The following is a 22,036-nucleotide window of genomic DNA, read 5'->3' on the forward strand; positions in this document are numbered from 1 at the left end:
ATTTTCTTAATCAGGTAGCTTTTCAGAATGCTATTGGGATCAATAGTGCAAGGAAGGGACAACAATGAGTCCTTTCACTTTGTTTAGATTTTAATAACTCTTTAGCTTTTAATAATGACCTGGAAAACTTCAGTAGACATTTAGTCTATCTTATAACTTGGTTGTTTGACTTGCCTATTTCCATCTTTTTGCTGTTTGATTTTTTATGGCTTTTTACAATTTAAATTTCTATTTTATTTTTATTAGTAATTAGCAGATCAAATTATCTAATTCATTTTTATATAATCATTAGAGGTAACTATTGTAATTCTTTCTTTTTTTTTTGTAAAAGATTCTTGGTAAATAAATCTTTTATTATTTTTATTTATAAACTGTTTTCACAAAAACCTTTAAAGAATTTATGGTGAGGCTTTGATTTGAGCAAATATGGTGTATTTAATTATCATGCAGTAGACAGTGCAAAAAAGAAATTATAAATTTATTTATTACTAGGGGTCATTCAAGTATAAACTGGAATTTTTCCGCTTGGACTGAGGAAGAACAGTGAATATGGTAGGGTGCTGCAGCTAGTTAGTTGGATATGTGTGGAGGGGAGCAACCGGCCAGCCATGCCCATAAGTCACGTTCCTATGTAATTAGCAAAATGTCTGAGCAGGAGGTACTCACTTGTCCATCATGCAATGAATTATAATTAAATTTCTCACTAATGAAGGTGTCAAATCCGCTGAAATTTTGACTTGACTCCAAGCACAGTATGGAGATACCACTGTGTCAAAAACTCAAGTGTTTGATCAGGTCAAAAAATTTCAAAGTAGCCATGATGCAGTGGAGAACAAAAGTTACGAACACTGTCTGTGGGCCAGTGTCAATTATGACAATATTAAGGTTGTTTGTGACTCTATGGAAGGTGAAATTGCATCAGAGGTGGGCATAAGTGTAAGGAGTGTGCATACAATGTAATCAGACACCCTTGGATACTACAGTGTTGGTGAGGGGGGTTCCATGTCTTCTTGCTGATGCACAGTGAAATGTCTGGAAAGACATCTATCAGTGCTTTTTTTGAATCGCTTTAAGGAAGAAGGAGAAGCATTTTTAGACTGCATTGTAACCTGTGATGAAACGTGGGTTCACCACTATGCCCCAGAAAGCAAGAGAATATGTATGAGGTGGTAGAAAAGAAGGAAGGGAGCACTGATCAGGCTAATAAATACTTGTCAGCCAGAAAACTATGGTTCTGGCAACTATGTTTTGGGGATCAAAAGATGTGCTGCTGATTGATTTCTTGCACGAACGAAGGACAGTAACTGTGGTTTACTACTGCCAGTTGTTGGATGACATCAGGGCTGCTTATCGTAACAAATGACACCAGTAACTGATTCGCAATGTCCTCCTTGCTCACAACATGTGGCTGCATACAGCTGCCTAGATTCATGATAAACTCTCTTGAACAACCACTGTACAGTTCAAACTTGTCACGGTGTGATTTCTACACGTTTGGTTTGCTGAAAGATGTTTTAGGTAGGGAAAGATTTGAAAATGATGCCACAGTCAAGCATTATGTGCGCAATTGTTTGAGGCAGCATTGTTGTTTTTTCTGATGAGGTGATCAGGAAGCTACATATATGATGGAGAAAATGTATTTTTGTTGAACGAAACTATGTAGAAAAATAAAGAAATTTATTTGTAATTTTATGTAATGTCAATAAAGCTAAGTAAACACACTGGTTTATATTTAAATGACCCTCGTATTAAAAATAATTGTTTTTACTTACTACTTTACCTGTTATCTCCATTATCTTTCATAGAAATCTCTGCTTTTTCAGAATGGATTTTTATAAAAAAAATTAAAAACTGTAGATATATATGTGTTTGCTATGTAAGTAATGGTAGTAAAGTTAACTTCTTTGATGCTATTACAGTCTGTTGATAGATAATGAAACTAATATTTTCATTCTGGATAATTTTAATTAAATCTCTTATTTCTTATGACAATCATTGTATTCAAATTTTATTTATCCTTTATTAAATTTTATTAAGTCTTTATAGCTGGGTTTTTTTAAATGTAAGGGATTTAAAGATATTACTAATTTATAATACCAACATGTTTTCTATATTTGAAAAATCCATTTATTTTTCCTAATGTGACCCAGCTACATTAAATTTGTATTTACTTTACTTATGTGGTTGTAAATGTTTCTGAAACTTTCTTTTTTAGGTTTTAATTTATTATTGCTACATAGAAAATCTATAAACTTCTTTGTCATACCATTTCATAACCACCAGCTTTAATTTAAATATTACAATTACATTTGTTGATATTAATTTTTATATAACAAATGACAATTAAAAATATTATTATTTTATATTTTTATTGTCAATATAGAAAAGCAATTTTATAAATAGTTAAACAGTGTTTTTATTTTTATGTGTTTGTATTATAAGTTAAAGGGATATAAAAGTTATTTGTTTCTTTTAATAATTATTCACTTTCTTTTACGTTTCAATTTATATTTGTCTTATATGTAAAGCCAAAAGTTTGTCAGTTTGTTTGTTCACCTATCACAAGGTAATCAACTGACTGATTGCTTTCAAATTTGCAGGATACATTTATGTTATTCAAGGAAAGGTTTTAAGCCACAGATTGAGGCCTTAGTCCACTTGAGGATGAAATTGTCAATTAAATATATTCATTAAAGGAAAAAAAATCATCTTTTAACTTCACTGTCATATTTCTGTCACCATGACAATAAAATAAAATTATTAAGTTTTCCTTGTAAAAGGTGTGGGTACTTTAGTTACCATACTTACTGTTATTCTGTCTTTTTTAATTTATTTTCTTTTTCAGGTTTCAATAAAGCCTGAATTCTTCAATTGTTATTTATCAGTATTATTCACAAAACCATGAGGGTAATGAACACTGCAGGGGTCCAGGGGGTGGGGCCCCCTGGCTAGACAGTAATAGCAAGTGAAGCATGCTGCGGGGGACCCAGGAGCAGGTGAGTCCACCCCCTGGCTAGATGGTCAGGCTCACTTCACTTGTCCCGAGACCGGATAGTTAATTAATATATTTATGTCCTTTCAATTATGACCATTTTCAGTAACTATGTATTTTATTAAATTATTTTCTTAATTTAATTCACTCTACTTATCAACTGTACTACAGTATGGAAATACTTACTTTTTTGAAATAGCACAAGTAACTTTATAATGGTACACATTACAATAGACATTGTTTACAGATAAAAAGGTTGCTACTGTTTTCAGCAACATATTGCAGTTACACATTTACTCATCGCTCAACTGTGAATACTATTATAATTTTAATATTACTATAATTATATCAAATATAACAATTTACATGTAACTTAAAAGTTTATGTATCTAGTACATTATAAATGATTTTTTTTTTGTGGGATCAACGGAACATCAAGAAATAATTTGCAAATAATTAAAATTATTTAGTAGAAGGATGTTTTTTTTAAGTAAAATTTTTGGATGTTGTACTTATAAGAAAAAAAATGTTGTCAATCTAGGCATTTTAACTACCCCTTCTTGTGCCAAAATGAAATTTAAGAAAGTCTTTATCAAAGAATAAGTAGTTTAAACAAGTGACATGCAAAAACAATCTTTATAAAAGTAAATTTACAAGTAAAAAAAAAGATAACATAAAGTGCAAAAAATCACAAAATGAACAGATTTCATTAGAGTGAATTCGATTTTAATACTTATAAACTTTTTAAATTTATTTTTAGTATATCATCAGATAAAATTAGGATAATCTATTGTAGATGTCTGTTAATTAAATTAAATTATGCGTGATGAAAATTAGTTACACTATTTTTAACAGATGAAAAAAATTAAATTTGGGCTACTGAATTAGCTATTACAACTCAATAACAAATAAAAAATTTTTAATATTTTTAATTTGAAATTATTGTTGAATCACTGTTAGTGAAAATTATTATCTATCCATAGTATATGGTATATTTGTAATGCAGAAATTAAAATCTTTAACACCACCTTATTACTGTGATAACAAATTAAAAATTTATATGAGAAGTTTGGCAACAATTTCTGTTCACCATGCAGATAAACCAAAGGTGTCACTATAAAAGTTCTAATGGAACCCTAAAGGAGACTAGTAATGTATTTGAATCACTCAAGTATATCAGGTCATACAGGATAGCTGGAAGCAACATGTAGTCAGCATACAAAATCATAACTTTTTTAATACCAGCACCTTTAAAAAAAAAACATTAATTCAGGTAGCAAATCATGCAGTGCATGCTCATGCAATATGCATTATGATTTTAATTAAAATTAAAAATCATTAGAACTACCATTTATTTCGCCAAACAGAAATTATATATGTTGCAAGGTTATTAAATAAATTTCACCCGATGCACAATTACTACAATACTTGCAAGACTACATCTTTTTCAGGCTATATTCTTGATTAATAAATAGCTACTAAATATTGATTGCTGTTCTTTTGAGTATTATGAGTTCTTTTATTTATCTCCTGGGCCATACAATTACAGTTAATAATTAAGAACAACTAATTTCTTGGATATCTGATGTATATGATACATATTATAACTAAAACATAAATATTTACAAGAACAACCAATATTTTTTGAATAAGCAACAAAAAACCTCCAGATCATTCTAATAGTACATTTTGGAAGGCTGTAAATGATCAGTTGTATTCAGCAGATATAACATGTAAGAATCATAACTAAAGAACATTCAAGTAACTTTAAGGTTATCTTAGGAATAAAATGCTAACATTTTAACAAAGGTAAATGGTTTAGGATTTGCTTAGTTAACCAATGCTAACTGAACAACTGCGCAATCTCTTCCTGTCTACAAAAATCTGAGATTAATTAACTGTAAGTTATACAGAACATACTTGCAAAGTAAGTACTGTTGGATTGTAAACACCCAAATTGATTTATCTTTTCAAAAATTTGTTTTTATCCTAATCAACCATACTTTAAACTATCTTCTACAAAGATTCTACCCATATAAAGGTGATTGTCATAACAATATACACCAATTTCTGTATTCCCTAATTACAGATTGAAGCAGTCTATAAAAACATTTATGCTCTCTTGATATTTTCATTAAATTTATGACTGGAAAAGAGCCTTTTCGGGTCATAGAAGCAAATTAACATCATTTGAAACTAGGTTTAGGCTAGATGGGAAATGATCCATTTATTTTCAGCCAAATGATGAGCTTAGTTTGTACAACAGTGTACAGCCAAAAATTTTTGTTAACACACGGTCAAGACTATATGTGGCTATTTTGAATCATATAAGCATCTTGGCCTGGTTAAGAAAATCACTGGTACGAAGTGGGAAGCATACCAAGAAGTACTGTCTATGGCGTATAAAAGTTACGTGAAACCCAGTCTCAAGTATGGAAGTGAACTACTCATTACAGAGTTTACTATATAAAATCGCACCAGAGTTTACTATATAAACAATTTAAAAAGTACAAAATAAGGCCCTTAGAGTTATTACAGGAGTCCCAAAATCAACTCCAATTGTAACTATGCAGTTGCAAAGGTGTATAGAACCTATCAAAATAAGAAATGAGATTGCAGTACTTACAATGAGCAAGAAACTGCAGTGTTTGGATATTGGTTACTGGAAGAATTGTAAACTATCACCACAAGACTTAGAACCCAGGTCACATTCATAAATAAGATAGTCAATTATAGAAGATAAAGGTTGGCACTAGAGAAAATTTTGTTATGATTCCACCAAGGATCCCTACAAAATCAACAGAAGCCAACTTACAGCTCCTGCAGCCAACAAACAAACAAAGTTGCTTAAGGACTGAGCTTAAGAATTTTGTGCTTGAAACTATAAGAGAGCGGTACCCCACACCCCTATGGTTACTTGCATTCACAGACAGTTCTGCAAATAGTGCAAGAAAGGATGGAGGGGCAGGAGTTTATGCAGATGCTTTCCAGTTATCGGAGCCTGTGGGGAAGGTAGCCAGTAACTTTGACAGTGAGGTCAGAGCAGTTTTTCTCGCCTTGGAATCCATAGAAAAGATCAAACTGCAGAAAGTCGTTATCCTGATTGATTCACAAGCTGCCATAATTGGAGTTTCTGATGCTTCCTGCTCTTCCACAAATCAAGTTAATATGTGTCAGAAATTGACTGAGGAGTTGATTTTAGAAGGTATACAAATTGTTTTACAGTGGATACCGGCATACTGTGGGTTATCGGGCAATGCAAAAGCTGATCAATTAGCTAAAGAAGGTGCCAGAATGGAACAGCCTGATAAGCCAATACCTTTTGTGATGGCAAAAAGATTAATCAAATCATCAATCATGGAAGAGTTGGAGCAAAAATGGCAGCTAGATGTAAAGGAGAAGCAGTGGGCATTATTACTTGATGAAAAGGGACGAGTGCCAGTAGATCTTCCAAGGGGTGAGGCCGTTGCACAGCTTCGAATGAAGATGGGGCAAGACAATCTCCAAAGCCACCACCACTGCATCAGAGTCACTGAATCAACAACACGCCCATTGTGTCGACAAGGATCTATGACAGCCCTACATCTATCGATCTGTCCTGAACTATGGAACATTAGAACCACAGCAAAGAGCGAAGGTGAAGTATACTGGGCTGCTAGACATTGCATGGCCGAAATGGTCCAAGACAATCAAGACATAGGATAAAAAAAAAATTTGCATCATACTATTTTCTTTAATCTCACAGTAGGAGGTGGTAATTACTGTTAAACCTCATTAGATTCCAAAGAGAAAAAACAGTGGAATAATTGTGTGAACTGACAACTGCTTTTATCACTGTATTCACAGCAATATGCAGAAAAATATACTATATAATGTGCTTCCACTCTGTAGAATGTTAAACTGATGCTGGAATCATATGATCATATCATCGATAATATCTTTAAAGAATTTATTACTTTCTTCCTTGTATTCCATTATAAAGATTAAAGCACAGCCAGCTGCTTGATTTTGTGACCTTCTAAAATTAACTTCAGCATTAATTAACAGCATAACATCCAATACTGCAAATAGTCTGATATAATTATTAAAAAAGTAACACAAGGCAAGGCTCAAAACTGTGAAACTGAATTACATTATTAAATCATCAGAGGTCTCAGCCTTTATTAAAATTCCTAACCAATTTTCTTTCTATTCCATATTTGTAGTTTTCAGACCATTTCCTTCACATAACTAGTGATGAATTTTTGCTTGTTTCACAATAGTTGCATTTAAAAATGGATAATGGAAATTATCACAAAATATGGACTCCTTAATTGATTACTCTTAAATCAAAAAACTATAAACATAATTTGTTGTTTTTGTAAAGGAATTGGCAGTCTGTTAAAATATGAGAAGTAAGCATGTATACAAGAAATGATGACAATAGTGTTGCTATGGAGATGTTTGGAAGCCATACTTACTTTCCAAACATGTCTGTATACCTCATACTAGCATACACACACACACACACACACACACACACACACACCCACACAGCCTTATGATTAAACATAAGGCTTTTGGGGAATTCAAAAACACAATCAATGCATCATGTTACAGTACCAATGCTTTGATTAGAATTAAATAGCAAAAGTGTATTTTATGCAGTAATTCTTAAAATAGCATTATATGCCTTTACACTTACTCTAGGTTGAGCAGCTTTCTTCAACTCCTTAACTTTAATTAGCATGAGATCCATACAAGCTACAGCATCCTCGGTGGAGTCATGTCCTAATTCTGAAACAATTTAAGTTTATCTGAATATATTTCAGAGGTATCACAGAAAATTGTTATTATATACACAACTTGTATCTTTATGCCACTAATAAGATTTCACACGCGTTTTTTTAAATACTATGAGTACTAGTACTAATACATAAAATAAGTATTTATGTTTACTTACAATTATAAATTTTCTGGTACACCATGACAGTGGTTAAACTCTCAGCACATTTACAAAAATTATCATTAATACCAACATTTTTCTGGATTTAAATATTGAAAAACATTTTTTAAAATGGACTTTTATTTTGATGACAGATTTCAATACACATTTTCTTCTATAAAAAAAGAGACGTGGTGGTTTTTGTCATACATATTTGAAATCAATCCTGTTCTCCAGGCATAACACTGCACTAAATATCCCCACCCAAACTTCATTATAGATTATTTATGTATGAACTCATTTTGTCTACATAATGAAATTCAAATAAGTCTAAATTATCTTAAAATGGTGTTAATGGGGTTCCACAAGTGTAGTATATACTGCACTAATAAACTAAACATCTATACCTCAGTATAAATGTTTAGTTTACTAGTGCGTATACACTAGAGCTAGTCTCAACTAGCTTCCTGTCACAGCTTTGTCTGCGCTATATAGTTATTTGTTTTTCCTGCAGAGGTCAATATTTTTATTTTATGTTTATTAGTTAAGTAACTGGAGGCAGGTGCAGCCAGTCACACATATAGTAACAGTGGCAGTGGCTGTGGTGGTTCAGCCAAAGCACTGTATACCTTTGCACCCCTTACAAAAATCAGAATTAAAAAAACCTGTACATGGTTTACCTGAGGAGTATTTCAAGCCTAAATCTACTGAACATCTTGTTTACTATAGTTGGGATTGGGGAAATTTACAATCATTGTTCAAAACGTTTTTTACCTTTCTTCATTCCCTTTCAAGGTCGAATTAAAAAAACCTGGAAATTGGATTTTTTTTTTTTTTTTATCCCTTCTCCCTCCAACAGGATATTAATTGAATATCCGGTTAACTGAGTATAACTCAGTTGGGGAGAGTGTCCATTTACTCTAAGGAGGCATCCCCCGCCCACCGGTAGTACGCCCGGCACGGCAGGTTAGCCTCCCTGGTCTTGGATCTTTACTTCTTTGTTTGCCTGCATCAAATTCCCCGCCTCAGAGATGAGGTCTGGCTACGCCGCCCCGCACCCCCTCAGCAGGGAACCGGGTCTTGGTCTTTATGCCATGCCTCAAACCGGCGGCACCAACCCCACCGAGTGCCAGGGCATCCGCAGGGCCGACACTGCTGGCCCTGACAAACAAAAATAGTATGTTCAGCGTTGTATATCTCTTGGCAGTAATCACACTGCGGTGTAGCCCTTTTTCCAATTTTATATAAGTACTGACCAAAGGAGCCATGACCCGTCAATAATTGTGTAACATAGAAGTCTACGTTGCCCCTTCTTTTACCTTCCCAATCTCTTATGTTAGGGATTAGTCTTCTGGTCCAATCCCTCACGTTTGAGCAAGCCCATGCATTCTGCCATTCGTGATCTATTAAAACTGCAACCTCATCTCTTGACAGTCCTGTAAATCTTAATGTACTCCCTTTGACTTGTAGATCAATAGGGGGGACCTCAGTCAGTATACACAGTACATCATATGAAACAGTCCTGTACCCTGCAGCAACCCGTAACAAAGCAAGCCGATGAACGTTTCTTAGTTTCATTCTGTTCCTCTGGATGTTCATAGCATCTCCCCATACCGGGGCTGCATATAGTATCGCAGACGTAGTGGCTGCAGTTATCAACCTCCTAATCTCCATCCTTGGTGCACCGTGGTTATGAAAGAGACCCCTCAGAGCCTTGATAGTGGGGGTTATCCTCTTACTTATCATATCGACATGGTTCCCGAATTTTAGGCTTTTGTCCAGTATAACTCCCAAGATATTTTGCATTATTGACCTCTATAATTCGTTCTCCTCTAATGTCTAAGTTGATATTCCTTATCCATCTTCTTCCAGAGAAAATTATACAGCTAGATTTCGTAGGGGATATCTGCAGCAAGTTCCTTTCTAGCCACTCATTTATTAGACTTAAAGCCCGATTGGCTTTTTCCTCTATGTTCACGACCTCCTTATCTTCAACTAAAACTGCTAAATCATCAGCATACCCTACCACGAACACCCCCTCCAGGTAGTTCAGTCTGAAAACCCCATCGTAAAAGATGTTCCAGCGGATGAGTCCAAGTACGGATCCCTGAGGAACACCTCCAAAAATTTGGAATGTAGACTTCCCCTCTAGCGTTTTCACTTCAATATAACTTTGATGAAGGTATTGATTGATTTGATTAATCAGGTAATCGCTAATGTTCATTCTTTGTAATGCTTCAATTGTTGATGGCCATGGAACGGATCCAAATGCGTTTTTAAAGTCTAACATTTCCATTAAGGGGAGTTTCCTGGTCCTCCTCAATCCTCTTCTGCTTGTTAATGCCCAGTTCATGACTCTATTTATCGCATTTATCGTTGAATGTCCTTTCCTGAAGCCATATTGCTCTGGGTGTAGGCAGTCCCTCTCTTCGAGTTCTTCTCTCAGCCTGGCTGCTATTAATCTTTCAGCGACTTTGCCCATGTTATTTATGAGACTGATTGGTCTGTAACCTCCTTGTCCGTTGTTTGTTCCTGCTTTGGGGAGGAATACTGTCCTGGATGCTTTCCAGCAATCTGGAAAAGTGCAGTTTTGCAGACCATAACTGGCTATGTCTACCATTTCCCAGGGAATAATCTTTGCCAGTTCTTTAATAACGGCAGCTGGTATTTCGTCCGGTCCTGGGCTTTTTTATGATTCAGTTTTTTAATTGCCTCCAGGACTTCCTGTTGTGTGAATCTGCCACCTACACATCTGATCACTTCTCTATTAGCAGACTCCTCTCTAGGGAACAAGGCTCTTACTTGTGCCGACATTTCGTTACTTAATGTCTACCCAAACGTTTGGTTATGATCCTGAATGCCTTCCCCCAGGGGTCGGCATCCAGATCATCACACGGCTCCTGCCATTTTCTTTTCTTGGATTGTTTTAAAAGGAAGTTAAGTTTCTTCCTGGCATTCCTGTATTCTTCTACGGCTAGGCGACCTTCTTCTTCCATGCCCGTTCGGGCTCGTAGTCGCTGAGCTATTCCTTTTACCTCTGCATTATTCTCCTTTGATCCTCGATATCACTAGACCACCAATAAATTGGATGATGTCTGTTGGTATTCTTTGATATATTGGTTATTTCATCTTTAATTATATTTTGAAATATCTCCGGATCTATCCGCGCACAACTCATGATCTTATTTGCCGCTTCCCTAGTCACATGGTGAATCTGATAATCTGTCAGCCTATGGTTGATGTTTATCTGCATTACACTTGAAGGGCGGTCTCTTATGGTAATCGAAACAGCCTTGTGGTCACTTCCAGTCTCTTCATTAAGCACTGAGAAATCAATTGTGCCGATACGTATTCTATCTATTATTACCAGGTCGATAATCGATTTGTACCCACTAGCGCTATATGTGGCTGATCCATCATTCACACAAATTGCACCTGTAACCTCCAATAGATCTTCTAGAATTCTTCCTCTGGCGTTAGAAGAAGCAGCCCCAGCCAGGGCAGTTCTGCAATTGAAATCTCCTACCACTATTGCTCTCTTACGGGACCGCATCACGACTTGTTGTAGATTAAATATTCTGTGTTGAAAAAACTCCAGGGCGCAGTTTGGGCTGATATATACCCCAATGATTACTATGTCACACAGCTCTATAGCCATAATACCTTCATCTCTGTAGTATAGGCTATAGTTTATATTACCTACAATCCCCCTGATAGCCACATCCCCGTTTCTATCTGGTACCCACTGACCTCTAGCCACTGAATTTACATTAGGTTTAGTGGCTACCAGGAAGTTGTAGTTGCCCCTTGTGGCAATCTCTGTAGACAGGTCGCATGATAGTAAACTTCTATTGTTATTTATTAAGAGTATCTTACTCATGATTTCTATTGCAATCCAAACTGCCAGTTCTATGTGCTGTGCTTCTGCAGTCTAGACATTTTGTTGCTTCTCTGCAGTCTTTAATCACATGGCCTGATTTCCCGCAGTTGAAGCACAAGTCAGAGCGATCCGGTCCTCTGCAGTCTCTCCTACCATGCCCGGTCCCCCAACAGCGGTAGCATTTCTCATTTTCCGTTCTAATATATGCTCTACAGCTCACCCATCCGACTCTCAGTCTAGATGCAATGAGTTTTGTCGCTCCCCTATGGGTGGTAATGACAGTGGCATTTCTGGTATTCCCATATGCTTCTCTTAGAAATGTTACCTGAAAACTTTCTTCTACGCCAAGTACCTTTTCCACCGCCTCTTTGACCTCTTGTTCCGTGGTATCACAGAGCATGTCTTTCGCATGTACCACCGTTTTACGATCCCCTTTTGTTCTGATGTCTTCCTGGAGTTCCTCTGCCCTGTTTTTAAGTAATGAAGAGAACTCTCCTGCTTTTTGTGACCCGCTTATCCTAACCTCTAATTGTTGATCTCTGCCTTTCCTTATAGACAGTATCTCCCCGGCTTCTTCTGCTTTGACTTTTTCTTTCATGGTCTTTAGGAGGTCTGCGTATGACTTTCCTTGCGCTTTAACGACTACCGTTTTGCTCTCAACAACCGGTGGCGTTCCTCGTCTCGCCGATGCTGATCTAGACCTTGCTCTCCCCTGATCACCCAGGTTAGGAAGCACCATTCTAGGGAGGGTTTTGTCCTTCCTCATTAAATATATTACAATTTTCTTAATTAATATTCCAGCCGGACCGGTGGGCATTACGAAAACGGAGGACTCTGATTTTCCAACCACCCTTCTGAGTGCCTTTATTACATGGGTCGCCATAGCCTTGTCTCCACTACCAGAATCGTAAATGACTGTATATTTTGTTCCTCCCGTGGTTATTTTGTTGTCATCCAGAATTGTGGAATCTTGCAAAATCGTTGCACCTGGTCTCGGCTCTGCGTACATACTGTTGGGCCTCAAACCATTTAAGTCCACGAAGTGGCAACTGTCGTCTCCAGGTTTTAGATCACTTACCTGAGTCAGCCGGTTCATCACCCATGTGGACCACCTAGTTGGTAATCGGTCGATGAATTGTTCATCTGATAAGTCAACGTCAAGTATGTCAGACATTTCACTTTTATAGTGACCCTCGGTCTGTGTGCTCTGGTTTGTCACCTCCGCTCTTCGTTGAGTCTCAGTAGTTCCTTATAAATATCTGTCAATTCTCTTTCATGTGCTTTAATTGCGGTTGCACTCACCTTACCAGTCATTTGTCTCAGTTGAACCAATGCATTCCCTAACTTATAGGTGACTGTTTTTAAGGTAAGAGGGGCCTCCTCCTCCTCTAACGAGCCGACTCTTGCTCTTTTAGCCGCTCTCCCCTCAACGGTTTTCCATTTTATCTTATCTTATCTTGACTAGCTACACTGATGTCCATACCTTCGGTTTCTTCTGTGGTGTTTTCCTTCTTTCCAGTGTTCCTTCGCGAGGGTCCAGCCTCTTGCGAGGCTGTGTCTTCAACGGGCAGCGAGCCACGTCGTCTCATACCTTGGATTTGGTATCAGGGTGCGATTCCGCATCCAATGATACCCCACACGGTCGGGTGCCCCCCAAAAAAAAATTGGTGGTGGTGAGGGGGGTACGTAAAATGTATCTGTCCGAAAATATGGTCCAACATTTTTTTTGGGGGGAGGGGGTCAAAGGGTAGGGAAGTTTTGGATCGGATAGATCTCAAGGAAGTTTGGTTCTATTGTTAAAATTACAGGAAATATGGAGGATAAGGATTTGACCGTATAAAGTATGTCTCAACACTTAAAAATTCTCGTAGTATAAATTCTACGAAATATTTTACAAGTCCTTGTTTACTTCTTTTACTAGTGACGTAACAGACAAGACAAAGCTTGCTGTTACACTTAAAACAATTTTACTCTATATTAGTTGATAAGTATAACCTTAAAGTTCTAAAAAAAACTAATTCAAAATAGTTTTTAACTCACTGCATTGAATTAAATTGACACGTAATGACTCACAATGATTATTACACCACTATAAGGACCTTAAATGTTCAAACCAAGACCTTAAAAGTCAAAAAGAACAGTAAAACACTTCACTTCACTCAAATATTTGTTTTTTTAAAAAACTCTAATAACTTTAGTAATCCACATCCAAAACTCATAAAAACTTATACACTTGTCCGTTATCCTTACCTCGAAAGTTTACAATGTCCTGTTCCAATTAAATAACCAAAAAACCAACCGAAAAAGCACAAGATCGCGGAGCTCAGAAAACACGTCTACACGCAGTGTCATCCACAACTCGACTGAAATTGGATTATTGACATGAAGATTACTCTCACCAAAAATCAGGTTGATTTCTTCATTTGTTATCAAGAAATTAAAAAACGAACAGGGTTTAAAAAAATTCAAAAATCAATTTTAACCAAAACTCAGAATGAACTCAAAAAATCTAGAAATTGGTTTTTAGATGTTCGTAATCAATCAGTTAAAAACCCAGCTAAAACAGTAATAAACACTCTCAATTCATTAAAGTTTGTGCTTCCGGTTGAATCACTAACTCCACTACTACATATTATATATATTTTGGAGATTTTTTGAGATGAAATATATCCAAAAACCTTCTCAGTTATGCCAAAAAACATGGGTAAAAATTTAATAGCGATAGATCGGGTAGTTTTTTTGTTTATCCTGAACAAAAAAAACACTCTTCCTCTTTATATAATAGTATACAAACTTATAATTCAACTAAAAACAATAAATCAAAAGAAAAATTAAAATATGCATTTGTGTTATACTTGCATATTTAGATTAAATCAAAATTATGGTGAGGTATTAACAATGAAACAAAAATTAATTAACTATACCAGAGACTTGTATTTGACGCTGTAAGAATTCACTTGTAATGTCTGCCAGTCTCCTTTTGAACGGTGGGCCTCTTCGGTGTGGAAAAACAACAGTAGTATCAATGATTTTACGATGAATTAACTGGAAATGAAAAACATAGCTGTATTACGGATAATTTCTAAAAAAAAGAAAAATATATTTACAAACTTAATATAAATGTACCTGTAAGGATTAGAATATTTCAGAACACTAAATTATATTTAGATTAATTTTTTAATTATTCAATGCAAATGAAATTATGCGATGCAGAAGAAAATTTTAATACTATATCAATCTGACATTTTTTATATGACATTAATTGTTACAGCAATAAATAGAAAAATACTAGCATATTTTGAAATTAATCTACATTAAACTGGCATTGGTGTGAATGTCAATGTGTACTCAACAATGTCAGTGAATTTGCACTGTAAAAAAAAAAAAAACAATAAATTTCAGATAGAAATTTTAAAGCTGGCTAACATGACTTTAATGCATAAATTGCGTAGAGGTTTAAATCGCCAAAGGTGAAACATAAGATGCATCCATATTTATGAACTTTAATGTTAAATGACAACTGAACTGGCAATATATCATGACATTCTCGTAACAACTGTTATATATTTTTTTCTTTATATTGAATTGTAATTATACTCTTTTACTGAAATATATAATTATTTATTTTTATAGTCTTGCACAATTAGTCACAGCATGTAAGTTGAGATTTCACAGCCTGAAGAAAAAATAGAAAACCTGTTTGGGTATAATTGAAAAGTTGAATTTGTATTTATCTTACAAAATATTTTCAAAATTTTTTGTGGTACTCACTGGTAAAAATGGTAGATATAACAATTAAAACAAAATAAATCGAACACCCTCCAATTTTCATTTGAGGCCAAAACATATGATATTAGACTGTCCGAATGAAGCCTGTCAATAACTGCCTGCCTACGCAAAAGATTCCATTCATCGCACTCAAAGATAGTATGTTCTGTTGTGTCCACCTTGCTACAATACATGCAGCAGAGGGAATCTCGCCTTCCAAACTTGTGCAAGTATTACTCGAAGCACCATACCCCGAGAGCATTTGGGTCATAAAAAAATTCATTTCACCATGGCCCCTAGTGATCCACATATTTACATCAGTTATTAAACATCTAGTCTAGACAGAGCCTCTACCCACGCCCATTTTACTTTCCAGGCCTCTCTCATAGCTAACACTGTTTCATGCCTTTCCATTCCTTCATGTCGTGCCATTCATTCCTTCACTTGTAGGGACCGATGCCAGTGTACAGGCTACGTCATATAATACAGTCCTGTATCCGCATATTACAGCCAGTAATGTATGTCGGTATATACTCTGAAGCTGAACCAGATTTCGTTTAACACCTATAGCAGCACCCCACACTGATGCAGCGTACAACACAGCGGACATGACTGTTGACATTATTAACTTCTTTTGAGACGCCCTTGGGGCAGATTGCGTCAAAAGCAACATGTTCAAAGACTTTAATGTTTTCTCCGATCTAGTGCACCTGTAAAGAATATGCTGTGTAAACCTACAGGATCTGTCAATGTTAACTCTCAGATATTTATACTGTCATTGACTTGCAAGAAGTAATCACCCAACCTCAAGTCTATCCTGCCAATACACTGTCTTCCAGTCAAAGTAATAAATACACATTTATGCGGGGCTAAGTCCAACACATGATTAATCATCTACTCCCTGATGTTAGCTAAGGTCGTGTTGTCTCGTTCCTCTATGTCTGCTTCTGTCTTACCATTCACCAGGATAACGAGGTCATTGGCATATCCACCATATGGGTATCTGGCATGGGAAGATTAAGAATGCCATCATATTTTGCTATTTTGCATATATTGTAGCATATTTGAATAGAGTTTTGAATTGTGGGTATTGGGACACCAATAGCCACAATAGGGGGCCCAGGACTGAACCCTGAGGTACCCCTCCATAGACTTGGAACCTCAACTTGCTATCCAGTGTGTCCGCCTCTATCCATCTATCTGTCAGATAATCAGCCACCTGCCTTCGAAGATAGGGGCTGATTCTCTTTCTCACCATCTCTGACAAAATAGAATCCCATGTAAGGGACCCAAAAGCGTTCCATACGTCAAGCATTATAGCCATGAGGATTTTCCAGGTCCTCTAGGTTCCTAAGCCAATTCTCCCATGAGATCGTAGAAGATGCTTCTATTTGCATTTGATAAGATGATCTTAATCATGCTTTTGACAGTCGCATATCTAGCCTCCAGTGTGATGGTCACTTGAATTACAATCAAGACATTTTTTCGGCTTCCTACACTCCCATATTTTGTGGCCTTTACCCCCGCAATTATAACAAAGGTCCAGTCAATTGGGCCCTTTGCATTCCACGGTCTGGTGTCCAGAACCCCTAACACCGGAAACAACAGTCAATCTCCTCTCTAATATACGCCCTACAGTGGACCCATCCAATCTTTATTCGTTCACTGATTAACTTATTCACCATTTGGAAAGTTGTGACTGCAGTTGCACTGCATGTATCACCATAAGCGTGCCTGAATGACATAATACGGAAATCCTCTGTCTTGCTAGTTATCTTCTCTAACGCTTCTCTGACTTCCTGCACGGTGGTGTCCATCTCTATATCTGTAATGTGCACCACCGCCTGCCTATCTCCGCAAGTGGGTAGGTCCACCTACAGGGTTGGTCGCCCATCACAGAGTGCAGTAGTGAAATGCTCGGCCTTCTTTTGGCCTTTTATCCTGACCTGTAGTATGTCATTAGACTGCTTTTGTAACAAGAGCACATCCCTGGCTTCATCAGTGGTAACAGAAGATTTCATAGTCTTCACCAGATCTACACAGGACTTCCCACATGACCTGACAACTACAACTCAGCTGTCTTCTACATTGGGGAAGGGGCTTTGGGAGTAAGGAAAATTCATTGTTAAAAAAAAGTTGTTTTTTGGGGGGGTTGGGTCAAGAAAAGGAGAAGGACCTGGATCAGGTAGATCTGGGGGATTTTGAATTTGAACTGATAGGAAAGTAAATAGAGGTATGGGAATAGCCCCTACGAAATACTGCAGAAAATTTGGATGGTAAGGTACTTGGTTACTTACCAGCTAGTTGTTTACAACTTCGTCGTGTGACATAACAGTCCTGTTATTCCTTGTCCGTTGTACTTAGAATCATTCGCTTCAAAACTCTAGTCTTGTACACGGAAGTATACGATAAAACACAGTGAAAAAAGAAAAATCAAAATTACGGCATAATCCATCATCCAAAGCTCACAAAATTTTACATACTTGTCTACAAACCTTATCACTAAAAACCGATCAACTTTTCCGATTAAAAAACTTCAAAAATCAAGTCCATTTGCACTTAATCGCAGAGCAAAAAACACAACACAATCTTCCAGTTGAGTGTCCTCACATGATGTAATTTTTTTATTACCTATTTAAATAATAAATAAATAATGCTCCAAAACAGTGATACAATTAATATTGATGTAATGATTTTTTTTTATTGTTGTGTAGATAAGTTTCATTGTATGAATCGTTTTTTGTTATATTTATTTCATTATAATTTGGTATATGTTTTTTATTGGTAGAATAAATAATTATTTTTACTGCTAAGACTCGAAGCCCTGAAATAAGTGATAAGAATTTCTTTTGTTAATAGTTAATTAACCATAGGAAGCCTGATGGATTGTGATTACTCATCATCACAATAATTTAGTCCACTTAATATTAAGTGGATTAGATAGAGACAATCAAGCTAATCCTAAAAGTGGCCTTCAAAATAAAATTCAACTGATACAATAGGTCAACTTAAACACATGGATTTATGGTAAGTTTTGCAGTTGTAATTATTTTCATTTCCTTTTGACATTATGGTTGATCATATTAAAAGCTATAAAATTTACTCATAAAAAATTACATAATTTTTTTTTAACCAGATGTTGAATGCTACAGATGAAAGTTAATTTATTTTTTATACTTATGCAAAAAATATAGAGATAAACATGGCAATTTACATATCATTAAAGTATATTTTAATAACCCAGTTAATATGAAAGCAAACATTAACAGATTCTGATGAATTAGATCAAATATAAGTTCACTAAACGATGAGGAATACATAAAAAAATACTTCTAACTATAATTAGACAAAATATATCTAGTGAAAGTTGAACAAAGCAATAATTTTTTAAATGGTTAATTCAGGTACATATCAGTCTATCAAGTCAACAGTGGATTTATGAGATATAAAAATAACACAAAGTAAAGACTTAATTTTAAAGGAAATAAAGGAGTAATTAATACTAATACAACAATATTTCATGTAAATTTACAATCAAATTGGCCAAACCAAAATGCAAAAACTATTATTATATAAGATATCCAAGTATATGAGGTGTGGCTATTGAATAATAAGACTAATGCTGTAAAACATTTTATTTTAAATTTATACATATTTACTTATTAACCCCTTCAATATACACCCCTCCTCTAGCCCTACAATGCTCCATGTGAATTTTCCATTGTTCGAAACAGTGCTGGAAGTCTTCTTCTGTGAGCTCTTTCATAACATGTGCCGCTTTTTTCTTACAGCTTCAACAGTCTGAAATCTTGTTCCTTTTAATGCACATTTGACCTTGGGGAACAGATAAAAGTTACATGGTGCCAGGTCAGGCGAGTGGTCTAACACTGGGATGTTATACTTGTCTAGAAATGTCTTGACAGTGCAAGTCGGTGCGCTGTCATGATGAACCCATGACTTGTTCTTCTACAATTCAGGTTGTTTTTTTCTTATTTTTTTCACGGAGTTGAGCAAGGACCTCAAGGTAGTAATGTTGATTAATAGTTTGATCTTCAGGAATCAAGTGAAGGTACCTTTATTGGGTTCCTGAAGGTACACAATCCCATGAATATAGAAAAAACCAATCATCTCTTTGAATTTTGATGTGCTCATTCGAGCTTTTTATTGGTGAAGTTGGGGCCTTCCAATGCAAGGATTGACGCTTAGTTTCTGGATTATAAGTGAAAAACCAAGATTCATCATATGTTATCACTCTTTCAAAGAAGTCTGGGTCATTTTCAGTGGCATTCAAAGTGTCAGAACAAACACTTTCACGAGCTTCTTTTTGTTCGATTGTGAGAATTTTAGGCACCATTTTCACGCACACTTTTTACATATTAAAATTGTTTGAAAAATTTGCCTTACGCATTTTTTGTCAATTCTTACAGTTTCAGCAATCGCATGAATAGTTACCGACTGTCAGATCGAATCAGATTACCTATTTTTTCAGTACTTTTATCTGTTTTTGATATGGGAGGGTGACCCGAACAACATCATCTTCAACATCTTCTCGGCCATCTTAGAAACCTTTAAACCACTCAAAAACCCACGCACATGATAAACATTCATTGCCATATACTTTTTTTAATAAAAGATAAGTTTCAGTAGCAGTTTTTCCAAGTTTCATATGAAATTTCACAATTCTTTGCTCTAATAAAACACTTATTCATTTTTTCAGCAAAATACATAACAGATGTTATCCAAATGAAGGCCACGACCAGAACAATATGTCTACAGAAACAGGAATGACAACATTCGAAAGAGATGGCTTCAATCTACACAACTGTCGGTCGTATGAATCTGATGCATATGCAGTTCTTCTGCAGCAGCATTAGTGTCGTTATTTAATAGTCACACCCTGAATTAGGTACTAACATAAACTAATCCCAAAAAACCAATCTAGTTACTTTTCAAAATAATAAACTTCCCTGGCAAGCTTACTAGAGAAAGTGAGGAGTAATGTCTCACTAGTCTCTTTCCCAAGCCAAATATACTGTTGCACATCAGCATGATGAGTCAATCAAAATGCAGATGATACTCATTTTCACAATAATTCTTCATTTTCCTCATTACTGGTTGTTTAATGAATATTATTACTCTTTGAGAAAGCGACTTTTGTATCACAGGCTTCAAATGTGTCAAAGGTATAAGAAAACCTGCGATACAGTGTAATGCAATCAGATTCTATACATTTTCAGTCAAGAAACAATATATTATATATACTGTCTCAACTTAATAACAGAAGAATTTATATAAGTATTTTGGCTATAAAATTTAAAAACACAAAATCCCATACTAATTATTTAGCAAGAAAAATAATAAAAGAAATAACACATGAGTTGCCTCAAAATTCATACAAAAAGAAACTATTTTGCTGATTTTACTTTAACCTATTCAGATAAATATTTTTTTCTAAACCTGGTGGGACTTATATCACTATTGCTTTACAAGTATAACATGACTACAAATAGTTAGCATCTTATTGGTTAAAATATTCACAAACAGAAAACTTACTTGTGAAGATAGTTTTCTTAATTTAGAACTTTTCTTGAACAAAAACAAACTTAAGATAGAAAAACTTAACACGTTTCAACTTTATTTACTTTCAATTTTGACCTAAACTAGGTCAGAACAATTAAATCACCGAAGACTGTAGTCGAAAAAACAGTAGTTCAAAGAAAATAAAGTATTTCTCCAATCAGAATTAATGTCAATAAAGTGAAAAATAATTGAGAATACAATACTTTTTATTTCCCAACATAATATTAAACATTTGACCTACAATAGTAGTTTTAAATAAAGTACACTTTAAACCTAAACAGGATATATTCAGGTATGGATATAATCATGAATGAGTTTCTGGTTCAAAATTTTCAGTATGGCGGTATACTTGCCAAAGTCACCAAATGGGGTTTATACAGGATGCAGTAGTACCAACTAAGTAGAGTAGGGGTCAATGCTCGGGTGGTGGTGGGGGTAGGCAGGTGCACATGGTCTCCCTCTGTTCCGTTGATGACTCTATTTCAGCAGCCAACTTGGTTTGGACCAGTACACATCATGATTTTGCTGTGCGCATGTAGTTTGAAAACAACCAATCTGTGATCGTGATGCAAAGAGTTTTTCGGTGATGGTTCAACATTCTGTGCAACAATGCCATTCCTAATGCGAACACAATTTGGTCCTGGGTTAGGCAGTTGGTGGAAACTGGTAGCAAACTAAGAAGAGGTACACATGACTGATGCAGGTCCATCAGAAAACCAGAAAATCTGCAGCTGGTAAGAGTGCGATTAAGCAATTGCCAAGATGTTTTGCTCAAGAGGCATGCTGTTACTTTGGGAATGTCAGACCGCAGTTTGAGGAGGATTCTGCATTTCGATCTGATTTTTTGACCCTTTAAAATAATGATATCCTAAAAAATTGAGTCCAGCAGACT

At 35.6% G+C, this 22,036-nt stretch overlaps 1 protein-coding gene across 2 annotated transcripts in view; it reads right to left on the reverse strand.

Moving 5' to 3' along the window:
* Positions 1-22,036, reverse strand: part of LOC142323638 (uncharacterized) — an 89,248-nt gene that overhangs the window by 5,608 nt on the left and 61,604 nt on the right. For both annotated transcript variants that reach the window (XR_012756143.1, XM_075363577.1), the window contains exons 13-14: positions 14,721-14,841; positions 7,677-7,768 (exon numbers count right to left, since the gene is read on the reverse strand). Coding sequence is in view for 1 of the 2 variants with exons in the window: in XM_075363577.1 (XP_075219692.1) it covers positions 7,677-7,768; positions 14,721-14,841 (213 nt within the window). In the remaining variant the exon portion in view is untranslated. The remainder of the gene's footprint in view (positions 1-7,676; positions 7,769-14,720; positions 14,842-22,036) is intronic.

The sequence above is a fragment of the Lycorma delicatula genome, chromosome 4, assembly GCF_047948215.1.
Source record: "Lycorma delicatula isolate Av1 chromosome 4, ASM4794821v1, whole genome shotgun sequence".
Classification (NCBI taxonomy): Eukaryota; Metazoa; Arthropoda; class Insecta; order Hemiptera; family Fulgoridae; genus Lycorma; species Lycorma delicatula.